At 42.3% G+C, this 14710-nt stretch overlaps 2 protein-coding genes across 3 annotated transcripts; both read left to right on the top strand.

The window, feature by feature from the left end:
* Positions 1–22: 22 nt before the first annotated feature.
* On the top strand, positions 23–11759 carry LOC135502726 (uncharacterized). The gene is made up of 2 exons (XM_064795701.1): positions 23–303; positions 7478–11759. The coding sequence occupies exon 2, from the start codon at positions 7486–7488 to the stop codon at positions 9499–9501; it is 2016 nt and encodes a 671-aa protein (XP_064651771.1). The 5' UTR covers positions 23–303; positions 7478–7485; the 3' UTR covers positions 9502–11759.
* Positions 1970–4241, top strand: LOC135503186 (uncharacterized). 2 transcript variants are annotated; one of them, XM_064796624.1, is made up of 4 exons: positions 1970–2598; positions 3426–3500; positions 3735–3842; positions 4064–4241. In XM_064796624.1, exons 1-4 carry the CDS (start codon positions 2118–2120, stop codon positions 4153–4155), a joined length of 756 nt encoding a protein of 251 aa, XP_064652694.1. In that variant the 5' UTR covers positions 1970–2117; the 3' UTR covers positions 4156–4241. The 2 variants fall into 2 exon arrangements, 1 of the variants encoding a protein (XP_064652694.1); XR_010449871.1 differs by lacking the exon at positions 1970–2598 and adding an exon at positions 3035–3144.
* Positions 11760–14710: the final 2951 nt, after the last annotated feature.

A 14710-nucleotide genomic window follows, 5' to 3' on the forward strand; every position in this document is an offset into this window, starting at 1 on the left:
AAACCGACTCCTTCGGTGAGAGAGAAAAGCTTAGGCGAAGAAGCATAGATTGATGACCCAAATATTGCCTCGCCCTTCTCAACCAGGAACTTCAAATAGCTAAAGCAAACTCGTGATAGTACATGATAGGAAGAAGGAGGTCGCAATCTTGACTCTCAAAGTTTGACATCGCTACAAGGCTGGAAAGAGTAAAGATATAGGTATAGCTCCGGAGCTGCTTACTGGCCCTCGGCTGATGTTGTCTTCTTCGTAGAGTGAACGTGAGACAAGAAAATGATCATCCACCACTGACACGCTCCTCAGGTAGGATCACTTTACGAGAACAATTTGGACCAATCGATTTCTGTTTCCCCTCTTGAAGCTTTCATTCATGATTGCCTTTCGGCCAAAAACTGTCGGCTATCTTTTTTAATAAACCATCATCCAAACACAGTAATGTCCGATTCCACCAAAACGTTTTATAGCTGCGGTCATCGCCACGATGGAACCATTTTCAGCCCAGCGGTAACTGTAGTATTTGGTCAAAAGACGCCATACGCACCCGCATTTTAATTACCAAATAAACGCTTGAGCCAAACGCACTGTGGCGCAGTGGCGACTTGCGCAGGAAACCCTTACCACTCTGATATACCCCCCCCCCCCCCAACACATTCTTCTCTAATTATCTTCTGATATACATACCTTCCAAACCTCAAGCCGCCTAGTTTTCTTCTAACCTTCTAAGGCTTACATCAACCTTTCACCTCTCAACGAACAATTTGGTGACAAGGACACCCTCAATAAAAACAATGATTATCGTCCAAAGGTGGTCATCAGGACACCTCTCTACTAAGGACAGCAGGGTATCCTTGATAAAGAGGATTAGAAAGTGTGTCATATGACTTTAGCTATCATTAGTTGGGATTCGATATATCGTTTTTACCGTTTGTATTGAATACATGTATGTTGATTTGGTGGAGGTTCTTACACTCTTAACCATAAACAACATCAAAAGAAGGATTTCCTACTGTCATTTGAATGCAGTGTTGACAATGTTGTGCTTATTTCTAAACGCACGGGATATCTATATATGTTTTATATATTGAATATATCTTAATAGTATAAATATGGGACAGTTTTACGACAAATTGTGCTCATTATTAATGTCACAAAGGTTGGTTGTCGTTGGCCTAATTTAAAAACTGTGTATCGAGTCTTTTTATAAAAAGGTCCCGATACAAACATGTGTAAGGAATCGATACAGAACTGAAGGTATAGGTTGGTTGTCTCATGACTTAACATGAAGAATGGAGCTGAATTGATTTAGGCCAAAACCAATGCGTCTCGCAGAGGTTTTTGTACAAACAGACAGCTCCTTCGAACGGTAGTGTTGTGCGACAACCTACACCGACAGTGTTGTACCGGTATGAATGTCCTTCCTCTAACAGCTCTATCCAAGCGATGTTGGCCCCATGGTTCTGTGAGATAACCTACACCGATACTGAGGTACCGGTGTCAATTTTAATAATCCTCTAACAGCTCTATCTGAGCGATGTTTGGCCCTGGTGTTGTATCTAAACCGAAGAGAACCGAAAAGACATGGCCCATGTGTAGTGTTATTGTCAATGTATACGTTTATGTCCATGGCTAAGCTGATTTATGAAGCATATATAATGCTCAAATCAGAAGCGTTTTGATAAAATGACATGGTTTACAACAAAAACAAAGTGTTGCTAAATGATGATCTGGTTTATACTGATCATCAGTTAGTTATCTGACGACTCCTAAAGCAATATGGCGTCGTTCACACATATAATTACATTGTAGTAACATCTCCTAAAGCTGCGATTATATAGAATTCACGTTTTCACATGTAACGTGTCACTGTTCACTTTTCATGCGTGACATGAAGTACGAACAAGTCATTTCTAAAAAGTGGGCTACATACGATTCACGACGTCACTTTTCACCCTAACGTCCTGGGGCCGGTTGCACAAAAGTTATGGTGATAAAAGTATGTTAGTTTATCTTTTTATGTTAAAGTCCCTAACTTAGCGTTAGCTAACATAACGCTAAAATTGAGTTTCACAAATCAATGTTAGGCCCAATGTTAACTAACGCTACTTTTAAGTAAATCAATGTTAGTTGCTAGGGACATTTCCCATAATGCATTTGGTCCTCATATTGAAAGCAAGACATGCAAGATGGCTGCCTCCATAGAGAATCATTCATCTCAAAAGACAAAAAGGGAGAGAAAACCAAATTTTTCACACTCAGAAGCCGAAGTTTTAGCCGATGTTGTCATAAATGAACTTGGGATCTTGCGATCCAAGTTTTCGTCAGATGTGACAAACAAAATGAAAAAAAACAAATGGGATGAAATTGCCCTAATGGTTAGTTCCTTGGGAGTGGCCACAAGGACCGGGGATAACTGCAGGGAAAAATGGAACCAGCAGCTTTCAAAGGCGAAAGAGATCCATTCCCTGCAGCAAAAACACCAGAGAGGGACTGGCGGAGGGGGAAAGATGCCACAGGCCGACCCTACACTGCAGAGAATAATAGAAACATTCGAAAAAGACGCAGCATTCAGAGGCATCACTGGTGGATTTGAGTCTGCAGGTAGGTACACCAGGCTCCGATTTAGCCTAATTAGGCCATAAAACGCTATCTACTTCTACCAGCATATATTTCTGAACATAGGCCTAAGCCTTACATAGGTCTAGATTTCATAGCCTGATGTCAATCTTCAAAAACATTGGTGGAATTAAGCTCAACTCGGCCCTACCCTGGCTAAGTTCAAAGTATGTCGTCTGGTCCCTGCATCGATATTGGCACTCTGCCAGCCATTTCTGTTGGACTTCCTGTGTGTATAGCGACCATGTGTACATGCTGACATGACAGTGCATGCATGCATTTTTCAAGCGGCCGAAAGTACAGCTTTTCATGACCGTCACTTAGAAATAGTACCATAGTAGTTGACTTCATAGCTCTATAAATCAAATTCATCAGCAGATAAGGTAGTTGAACTGCACAAAAGTACAGAAAATGTGGTTATTCGCTGCTCCAAATACGCGCTTGCAAATTTCCCGACTCCATATTTCTAAACGCACTGAGCATGCCCAGTAAGTGTATGGAACGCAAAGTTTGCAAATAGTACTATACAGGGTGAAACAGAAATAAGTTCCAATATAAATATTTTGTTAATACTTTTAATTTATTCAATAAGTCATGCATCATGATGCATGTGAATTACCTCAAAGAATTAACAAAATGATCGCAATTGTACACATTAGGCCTATTGTTAAGCTGACATCACCCTGTTTTAATGGAATATCATAGAAATTTGGATTTTCAATGGATTTAATTAGAATTTATTGATTTTTCCCGCCAATTTATGTGATTCATTCCCTTTAAACTTTAAAACTTTCATTTGTTAATATTTTCAGTAACCACACCTATAAAGGCTACAGCAGCAGTCTCCCTCCCTGCTACATTACCTGATCTGGCTGGTTGGACTCCTGGTAAGTTTAATTTAAAGGTGCTGGAAGCTCGATGATAAATATGCCCATGTCAATTTAGAGCCGAGTATTTCTTAGACTATGATACATTACATTGGTACCGGTATACAATGGAAGAAATACAAGTAGGCCTACTGAGAAACAGAAAGCGACTGTAGTGACCCGGTTAGACATCATGCGTCTTTAATTTAGAAATAGTAAAATTATTTTTTATGATAATTTCATTTAATTTTTCAGTAAATCAAGCTGCAGATGTTGATGTCGACTGCTCAGATGCAGTGGTTGTGGCAACCTTTGATCGTCAACCACACGAAACACACATAGAGGGAGCCACAATAATTCTTGGTATGCTATTAGATACAGGTTCGGTCTTTCAGTAGGCTATCAGGCCCGGGGTCTAATACTGTATCGATGCTGATAGCCTGGCCCACACCTCATATATCAAGGCATTTGCATTTTGGATATTTGAATCTATATTTGCCAGAGTTTTGGTTGCAAAACATTTTGTGACCTTTCGTGATTTGATATTTATCATCATATAGGCCGAACTGTCATTTTTATTCTAGATTCTCAACAGACGATGACAGCCACTGCAATGACTGCCCCAAAATCTCCAGCCAAAAAGAAGGCCAAACTGTGCAAAATCACTGGTGAGTAGTTGGGACTCTAGAATGGCGAAAGCCTTTCTTGATTTTAAGCAGTCCCTACATGAATCAATCAAATGTGCTAAAATGAGCTCTGGCCGTTCACAAAGTGACAAAATTGAAGTGCTTTGTGATCCATTTAACCCGTCATAATTTGTTTCATTCTCTCCGAGGTGCCAGGAAAGCACATGCGAAGGGTCTGCTGACAGACGCCATGTGCCGACAGAAGACTCAGCAGGATGTATTTAACATGCAGCTTGAGGTCCTTGAGGCAACTCTTGTTACGCAGAAGGCCACAACACGTACTCAGGAAGTTCTTCAGAAAGAGGCTGGCCTTCGAATAGAAAAGCTACAGCTGGAGATTGCTCTGCTGAAGGAAAAGGAGTTCTTGGGTCTGTCGGGCATTGAACTGTAAATTTATGTGTAAATAGTATCTATGTTTATAGGATTTGAATTTTTTAGATATTAAATATATTAAATAGTAAATATATAGTAAATATCAAGTTATTTAAAACACAAAGGGAATGTATCAAAATTAGAAGCTACATTGTCAGTGACATGATGAAAATGTTATGGTATATTTCTTACGCGAGTGTTGATTATGCAATACATAAGTTATAGTTTTTAAGTTTGAAATTGGAAAATTCACTGGCTGTAGCTTCCACTGTTTTGATATATCCCCTCACTCAGGTTGCAGTGGATCACAGTCAATTAAGCAAAGTAGCGATTGGCGAGGTAGTCCCTGTAAACACTGCCAGAGTTTGGGCCAGCATACTCCTCATCATCATCTTCATCATCTTCTTCGTCATCACTGTCGTCGTCTTCTGGCCGCGGGTCACGTTCTCCTCTCATCTTTGCAATATTATGCAGGACAAAACAGGCAGAGATGATCTTAACTACACGGTCTGGCTGCATACGAATCTCCCCATGGAGAACATGGAACCTCCTCTTTAACACTCCAAAGGCATGTTCTATCCTCACTCTTGTGGCACATAACGAAGTGTTCAATCTCTGCTGGGCTTCTGTTGTGGGTGCTCCGTACGGGACGATGAGATACGGCGTACAAGGGTATCCACTATCTCCTAGCAACAGTCCATCTTCACCTCTGGGGTTTGTCAGTTCCAGGTGCTCTTTAAGGTCACTGTTCCTCCAAATAAAGGCATCATGGGTTGCCCCTGGCCAACGTGCAACTACATTGGTGAATTTTCCTGAAAAGGAAATGTATCATTTTAGTTAGGAGGGCTATTGATCATTATTACACGACCACTCCGTATTTTATTATATTCAACATATTTCAGCATCAACAAGTTTCTATGCAATTAACGATGAAAAAATACAAAAACTATGCGTATTCTATCTTTATGAGCAACAGTGTACAAGAGATAATTTTTGCATAAATGGCATTCCATATGTTTTGTTGGTCAGGCAATCATGGAATTGGTCAACGTTCGTTTACCAAAAAAGGCATGTCAGTCATGGTGCATGTCATGATGTCGAGGATGTGGCGCTTGTTGTGATATCATGGATATTGGCCCTAGTATTTAGCATGTTTTCAGGTATAATTATAAAAGTAATTACCCTTATCGTCAACCACTGCTTGCACGTTGATGGAGTGATATCCCTTCCTGTTTACAAAAGATGCTTCGTAGGCTGGAGCTGGAGGAACTTGCGCGGGTTGTTCTGCTTCTTCCATGGCTTCGCCTTCGCGATCTGCAGGCATGGGCAGTGCAGGTGCATGTGCAGGATCAGGAGCATGTAGGCCTATCTGGTCATCTCGCATCTCCTGGTCATTCTCAGCAGCATTGGCTGGTTCTGGGATGTGATCAGCATCAGGACGTGGCTCACTGGGGCATATTATTCTGATGTGCGTGCCGTCGATGCATCCCAATACTTTGGGAAAATGTGAGATCCCATAGAATCCAGCTTGAATTCGACGCCTCTCCTCCACCGACTTGGGCCACACAATAAAATCGTCCCGTGCAGCATCTAACAGGCCAGCCACCCTGTGCACCACACGACTTACACTAGCTTTGTCTACACCGAAAGTGTCCCCAATAACTTCAAAGAAAGCTCCAGATGCAAAATAACGGAGAGCAATCAAGACTTGCACCTCAGGCGAAATTGCATGGCTTCTGTTGGTCGCACTTTCAATGTCCTCCCTGAGCATATCAACTATCAAAACAATGGTTTCTCTGCAAAAACGGTATCTTTTAAAATTTTTTTTGTCATTGAAGAACTCCAAGTGGTTGATTCTTTCTCTAAAATGCCGTGGAGCTTGAAAAAATGGCTGGAAAGCCACAAACAGGGCCTGATTGTCCACCATTTTGTTTCAACTAACTCCAAAATAGGGATTTATCTTGGGGTTAGGAGGTCAGTTAAAGTTAGCGTTAACTTAACGCTACTTTTAAATAATTTTCTTTCTTGCAACCCAAATTAACTTTTTGGAGTTAAGTTAACGCCAAGATAAACTAACAGTGATTTTTAACTATTTTTTTCTTTTGTGCAACCGGCCCCTGTTTTCAAGCCGAATTAAAGTTAACTCGTGAAAAGTGAAGCATGTCAAGTTACAACGTAAACCCGACCATGGGAACATTTCCGAACTAGACGATCGAGGGAACTTGACTCTTTATTTAAAAAGAAAATATTGATTTATCGCCGAGACACGCCTAACATACGAACTACAGTGGAACTTCCCTTAGCGGACACCTCTCTATTAAGGACAATCTCTCTATTAAGGACACTAGTTCTGGGAGTAAAAAAAGGGGAATATCGCCTACTCGATAAAACGCAATGCCACCTTTTTTCGCCAATAGCCACTCTTGGCATCAAGGCGAGCAAGAATTTAACGGTCCGAAAATCCTGCACGACCGAATACTATTAATCAATGACAAGAGTTTCTCCATAAGAATCTAGCCAATCACGAGTTCAGAAGACAGAATCTAACTGACTGAGTTTTCTTCTACCAGGTACATTTTCAATTTCTTAAAGGCCCGGAAAATGAAAAGGTTTTGTAAAACCACATGTCGTGCTGCATTCACTTTTAACAGATTAGCGCATTATACTCTGCAACTGAACAGTCCAAAGCGCTCCGGACCAAACCAAAGAGCACACATACTCTTGTGCAGCACTTTACTTGGCCATTTCAGAACAGTTGATGCCGTGGATCGAAGGAACACCAATCACCACTTTGAGACACGCTTAAACATTTAACCTCAGTTCGAGACCCGAGTTGTTTTATTTCTGATTTTCATTTTCCGTAATTTCTCCCCTACACTACATACAAGACACTATGTGATACTAACGACACTCTCATGATTATTTTTATTCTCTTCCCAGAAATCAAGATGGCCGCCGCCCCTGCCGACAGCCTAGGTACTGAATTAGAGTGTGCCATCTGCTCCGATCAACTGAAACAGCCGAAGTATATCGGTTCCTGCACACACACATTCTGCAAGGAGTGCATCGATAAGTATTGGGTCTCCCTTGAGAAGCGGAGAACAATTCCTTGTCCACAATGCCGCGAAGAATGCCCAATCCCGTCAAATGGCGTGGATGACCTGAAGGATAACTTCATGGTAACCAACATCATAGAGACATATCGAAAGCAACAACAGAAAGCTGCACTTCTCACGGAAATCAAATGTACCTTGTGTCCGAATGGAGCGTCCTGTTTTTGCAAAGATTGTGATTTAAAATTATGTCCTGAATGCAAACGAAACCATGACCGTAACCCCCAAAATCATGACCACCACTTATTTCGTCTCTGCCGCTCCCATGGCAATGGATTGTTGTTTTTCTGCAATCCTTGCAAACAGGCTGTCTGTGGTGGCTGCAGATTATCTGATCACAAAGCCTGTAACCACGAGGTGACACCAAGCCGTCAAGTTGCTATCAACTTAATATCAAGAATCCAAGCCTGTTCGGCTGAACTAGAAGACGCGATTAGGACTCAACTTGGAAACCAAGAAACGAAACTGTCGGGGCTTCGTGACATTGTCCAGCAACAGTCGACTTCCGCTGAAAAGCAAGCGACTGTCGGTACCGAAAATAACATAGCTAAGAATAGGAAAGACATCCGGGATCACCAGGCAAAGAGTCAAACGATACAAAAGAAAATCGATATCTTATTGAAGAAAAAGGAGAAGGAGGATGAAATTACAAAGCAACTCGTCAAAGACGTAGACAAACTCGAGAAAGAGAAGGCAAAAATCATCGCAAGCGTCAGAGAGAAGTTCACCAAATCATCTGAGAAGATCAACCTACGTCTTCGATCCCTTGAGACCCGTAGGCAAGAAATGAATACAAAAATAGAGCAGGGCCGAGCAGTAGGATCTACCAAGATCACCATTGATACCGAGAGCATTGCTAACCTGACCAGTATCAGTCAGGAACTCGTGGACTTAGTCGGTGCTTTAAGGGACAGTGACACTGTGGCTGTGATAGAGGAAGTCACGAGATCGATCGGTAAAACAAAGCAGGATTTCCGACAATTGAAGAAGGTGTGTAACTTTCCCTTTCCAGGAAATCAGCTGCGTCGGATAGTTTACCGATTGAAGCATCTACCTGACTCTCGCCTTGCTACATTAGCCCACTCTAGTGGTGGTTGGGGGTCTCGCCTTGCTACATTAGCCCACTCTAGTGGTGGTTGGGGGGACACGATTTACTTCCATGACGAAGTATCTTCTTCACTGACGGGCACAATCACAGAGGGAGTTTACCCTGCTCAAGACATGGCCTTAACATCCACTGGTGAAGTAGTAGTGGCAAGATTGAAAGAGCCGCCCATTAGAGTGTTCAAGCCTGCTACTGGTGCATACCGTGATATTAACATTGCCCATGATGGGAAGGTGATTGTTGAGCTGTGGTCGGTTGAGACTGATGAGTCTGACAACATGTTTGCCTTAACTTCTTTGAGTAATTCATTTCTTCTTGTTGTGAAACCGAATGGCACCGTCATTCAGTGTATCAGGTTAACTGGACCTTCTCACCGTATGGGTTTCTGTTCACTGAATAGAACCCTATACATCGCTGCTTGTGACAGGATCCTGAGGTTTCACTGGAGTAATAACATCCTTGAAGAGATCTCATCATGTTCACACGGCGTGGAAGGATTCCTTTGCAATTATGTTTGCATTGGTAGTGGTGGCGAGGTGTTGGTGGCTGGTTGGATGAGGCATGGTGATATCGGTATCTACCAGGTGACAGAAGGAGAAGATGAGGAGGACATGGTATGGAGGGAGATAAAGTATCAAGATGGTGAGAAGAGAACAATCCGTAACTTATCGCACCATATCTGCATCAATTATGATAATCTCTGGCTTGCATATAATGACAAGTTTGAGAAGTTCAAGTTGGTTTAAATATTGGGTGTATGTAGACCTACATTCTTGTGTTGACACCACCCTACAGTCTTAGATAACATAAGAAGCATTCATGTACCAGGATCGGATCTAGCGGGATACAACGTCTTCGAAAAACCTGTTCGTCATACAGATTTAGACGCTTTTGTGACACAATCTGGTGTTAAATTGCCAAAGAGATAAAACGGCCCCGGATACCATTAGATGGATAAGATATTTTTAGTAAATTGGATAGATATTTGTCATATAATTATTGTGCGATAGAAGTACTGGTAGACGTTGTTTGGCACCATTACGACATTAGGTCCATGTTCATAGTTAAAGCCAAAATGCGTTTTTTCCTATGATGCATGCAGTACAGCTTCCTCTTTTAAAAATTCTTTGAAATTGTCATTGGTATAAGATCATATGATATTGGAACATATCTTCTTAGCGTATTTTATGATAGGACTTATTGATATACTATTGGTTTATTGGGACTGGGGGTAACTATATACCTTAGATCTAGAAAATCGTCCTCCCTTACTCGTCATGTTGGAAAAAATGCGCCGTTTTATGCATCGATTTACGTGTAACTTTGTATTGCTATATCGAGAGACAACTCCATACGTTGTCCTCCAAAACTATCACCCAAAACCGTTGGCGAAGCTCAAGCATGAGAAGTTTTGACATCGCTACAAGGCTGGAAAGACTAAAGCCATAGTTATAGCTCCGGAGCTGCTTACCGGCCCTCGGCTGATGTTGTCTTCTTCGTTGAGTGAACGTGAGACAAGAAAATGATCATCCACCACTGACACGCTGCTCAGGTAGGATCACTTTACGAGAACAATTTGGACAAATCGATTTCTGTTTCGCCTCTTGAAGCTTTCATTCATGATTGCCTTTCGGCAAAAAACTGTCGGCTATCTTTTTTAATAAACCATCATCCAAACACAGTAATGTCCGATTCCACCAAAACGTTTTCCAGCTGCGGTCATCGCCACGATGGAACCATTTTCAGCCCAGCGGTAACTGTAGTATTTGGTGATTTAAATTATAAGCTCGGCTGGTTGGTGAGAAGCGGGAGTGTTGGTCAAAGGACGCCATACGCACCCGCATTTTAATCACCAAATAAACGCTTAAGCCAAACGCACTGTGGCGCAGCGGCGACTTGCGCAGGAAACCCTTACCACTCTGATATGCAACCCCCCCCCCCCCCCCCCCAATACACATTCTTCTCTAATTATCTTCTTACCTACATAGCCATGGGGGTCGGCTAGAAAACTATACGATATTGATATACCTTCTAAACCGTAAGTCGCCTAGTTTTCTTCTAACCTTCCTAGGGTTACATTATCTTTTAACCTCTCGACGAACAATTTGGTGACAAGGACACCCTCAATAAAAACATTGATTGTCGTCCTAAGGTGGTCATCAGGACACCTCTCTAGTAAGGACAGCACGATATCCTTGATAAAGAGGATTAGAATGTGTGTCATATGACTTTAGCTATCATTAGTTTGGGATTCGATATATCGTCATCCCAGCACGATAAACATCCACAACTGGTCGCCCAGAGACCTCGGCCCGGTTGTTCGTTACCAAGAAAAAATGACGTCACACACGCAAATGATAACAATAATAATAATAATAATGAGTCTTTTATATAGCGCAATTCGGTGACAATATAGTTATCGCTCAAAGCGCTTTGGGATATCATAATATTACCTCGGTCTCCACAGAAATCAATCAGGGGTTTCAAGGAAACAACCAGAAGGTGCTCACTTGAACTCGACCAGTAGGGGAACTAAGCAGTGACTCGGCCGGGAGTCGAACCCACGACCTCCTGATCATGAGGCCGACTCTCTTCCACTGCGCTACCGCTGCCCCTGATAACTGAGGACGTCTCCATCTGACCAGCGCCAGATGATCTCAAGCTTGGGTCTGGGCGCGGTTGTAGAAAACAATTTTGTCACTTCCAAGGGCGTTTACCGAACTTGGCGCTGAGTGTAATGGACTTAACTGAAGGCAAATATACTTGCTGTAGGGGATAATGCCAAGTTAAGTGAACGCCAGTGTTAGTTACTAAACTTGCGACGACAGGCAAATTCAAAAACAGGTACAACTAAATTTATGTCGTATCAGCTTATAAACCTATGTAGCTCACAAGTAAAACACAGAAGTAATAAAGTATGCATGTTACATGTACATTGTATGTTACATAACGAACAGCCTTAGCAATAGACCTAATAAATAAACAATGTCACTATGAATATAAACACTACCGAGCTTTGTTTTTCAATTTGACATTTTTATTTAAGGAGACATTTCAAATTATGGTGCATGGCAGTAGAGACTATTCTCTTTCATTCACCACTGATGAGCGTTCGCTGTGCACCAGTTGGGATTATTGACCTACAAAGAGGAGTCCGTCTCATCTAACATTGATCGCATTGTGGTTTAATCGGTTTTCGCGAGGATTTTCTAAAAGCAATTAAAAGCTGCAGCAGCTGTAACAGTGGTGACTGCCATATTCCGTCAAATTGCGGTGATGGCCTGAAGGACAACTTCATATTAGCCAACATCATAGAAACAGCAGCTTGAGTACTGAATTTGAGTGCGTCATCTGCTCCGATCAACTGATACAGCCAAAATACATCGGTCCCTGCCACCACACATTCTGCAAGGAGTGTATCGATAAGTATTGGGGGGGGGGGGGTCGCCCTTGAGAAGCCGAGAACAATACCTTGTCCATATTGCCGCGAAGAATGCCATATTCCGTCAAATGGCGGGGATGGCCTGAAGGACAACTTCATATTAGCCAACATCATAGAAACATATCGAATCCATCAACAGAGGGCTGCACATCTGGCGGAAATCAAATGTACTTTGTGTCCGAAAGGAGTGTCCTATTTTTGCAAAGATTGTGACCTAAAATTATGTCCTGAATGCAAACGACACCATGGCCATCACCATCAAAATCGTGACCACAACATATTTGGTCTCTGCCGCTCCCATGGCGTCGGATTGTTGTTTTTCTGCAATCCTCGCAAACAGGCTGTCTGTGGTGGCTGCAGATTATCTGATCACAAAGACTGTGTCCACGAGGTGACACCAAGCCGTCAAGTTGCTATCAACTTATTATCAAGAATCCAAGCCTGTCCGGCTGAACTAGAAGACGCGATTAGGACTCAAGTTGGAGACCAAGAAACGAAACTGCCGGGGCTTTGTGACATTGTCCAGCAACAGTCGACTTCTGCTGTAAAGCAGGCGCCTGTCGGTACCGAAAAAAAATTGCTAAGAATAGGAAAGACATCCGGGATCACCAGGCAAAGAGTCAAAAGATACAAAAGCAAATCGACCTCTTGGTGAAGGAAAAGGAGAAGGAGGATGAAATGACAAAGCAACTCGTCAAAGACGTAGACAAACTCGAGATAGAGAAGGCAAAAACCATCGCAGATGTCAGAGAGAGATTCGCCAAATCATCTGAGAAGATCAACCTGCTTATTCGATCCCTTGAGACCCGGAAGAAGGAAATGACGACGAAGATAGAGCAGGCCCGGGCAGTAGGATCTACCAAGATAACCATTGATACCGAGAGTATTACTTGCCTCACCAGCATTAGTCAGGATTTCATTGACTTAGTCGGTTCTTCAAGGGAAAGTGTCACTATGACTGTGACAGAGGAAGTCACGAGATCGCTCGTTGAATTAGGACTTGACATCGGTGATTTAGGGCACAGTCTGGCTGTAATAAGTGCGGATCATCAAATCAGAAGAGGTAAAACAAAGCGGGATTTGCGACAAATGAAAAAGGTGTGGAAATTAACCTTTCCCAGTAATCGGCCGTGTGCGGTAGCTTTCCGATTGAAGCATCTACCTGACTCTCGCCTTGCTACATTAGGCTCACCTGATGATCATTCGGCGAACACGATTTACTTCCATGACGAAGTATCTTCTTCACTGACGGGCACAATCACAGAGGGAGTTCACCCTGCTAATGAAATGGCCTTTTCATCCACTGGTGAAGTAGTAGTGGAAAGATGGGAAAAGCCGTGATATTAACGTTACCCGTGTTGGGGAGGTGATTTATGAGCTGTGGCGTGTTGAGGCTGATGAGTCTGACAAGATGTTTGCCTTAACTTCTTTCAGTAATTCACTTCTTGTTGTGAAACCGAATGGCACCGTCATTCAGTGTATCAGGTTACCTGAATATTCTTTCCGTATGGGTTTCTGTTCCCTGAACAGACCCTATATATGGCTGCTGTTGACAGGATCCTGGGGTTTCACCGGAGTAATGACATCCTTGAAGAGATCTCATCATCTTCACACGGCGTGGAAGGATTCGGTTGCTATGATATTTGTATTGGAAGTGATGGCGAGGTTTTTGCAGCTGGTCAAATGGGGAATGATGATAATTATCGGTATCCACCAGGTGACGGAAGGAGAAGATGAGGAGGACATGGTATTGAGGGAGATAGAGTATCAAGATGGTGTGAAGAGAACAAGTCGTTACCCGCCACATATCTGCATCAATGATGATAATCTCTGGATTGGATATGATGAAAAAATTGAGAAGTACCAGTTGGTTTCAAATTTGATGAAAGATTAACATGACCGCGTGTTTGTATAGGCCTGCTTTCCAGTGTTGACACTAGCCTACTGTCTTAGCAGGATACAGCGTCTTCGAAACACCTGTTCTTCATATAGATTTGGCCCATTCTGAGAGTGAAAGTGGTGTTTCTATGGGCCAAAAGTTAACAAGAGGCCCAAGGACCTGGCGCTCAGCTGGATGACCTAATAACATAGGACTGAGGGTATAAAGTTGTAAATATCGGCTTTATACTACTGTTTGAAGGTCAAGAGAACACGTTATACCACTAAAATTTCCAATGCAGAGCTGCCAGCTGGATGAAATATGATTGAACTAATCAGCCATGGTATGTAAATATTACAGGAGGTAACGGAAGATATCCCTAGTTCAGTATAGCTTTACAGAAAAAAATGGGAGTAACATTATTGTGTTGCTTAAAACGTCTACTTTTTACTCATGTAAGAATCGTAGTACTAATAATAACTTCAACTTATTTTCCAGTTATGATAACACAACACGCATCTTCATGATCATGATCTTTCTCAAACTAACTGAATGACCTATTAGTAATCGCCTTGGACGCACAACCTAACCACATATCGATCCGCCCCGACGATCGACACATCCATTCGATTCG

Source organism: Lineus longissimus, chromosome 19, assembly GCF_910592395.1.
Source record: "Lineus longissimus chromosome 19, tnLinLong1.2, whole genome shotgun sequence".
Lineage (NCBI taxonomy): Eukaryota > Metazoa > Nemertea > Pilidiophora > Heteronemertea > Lineidae > Lineus > Lineus longissimus.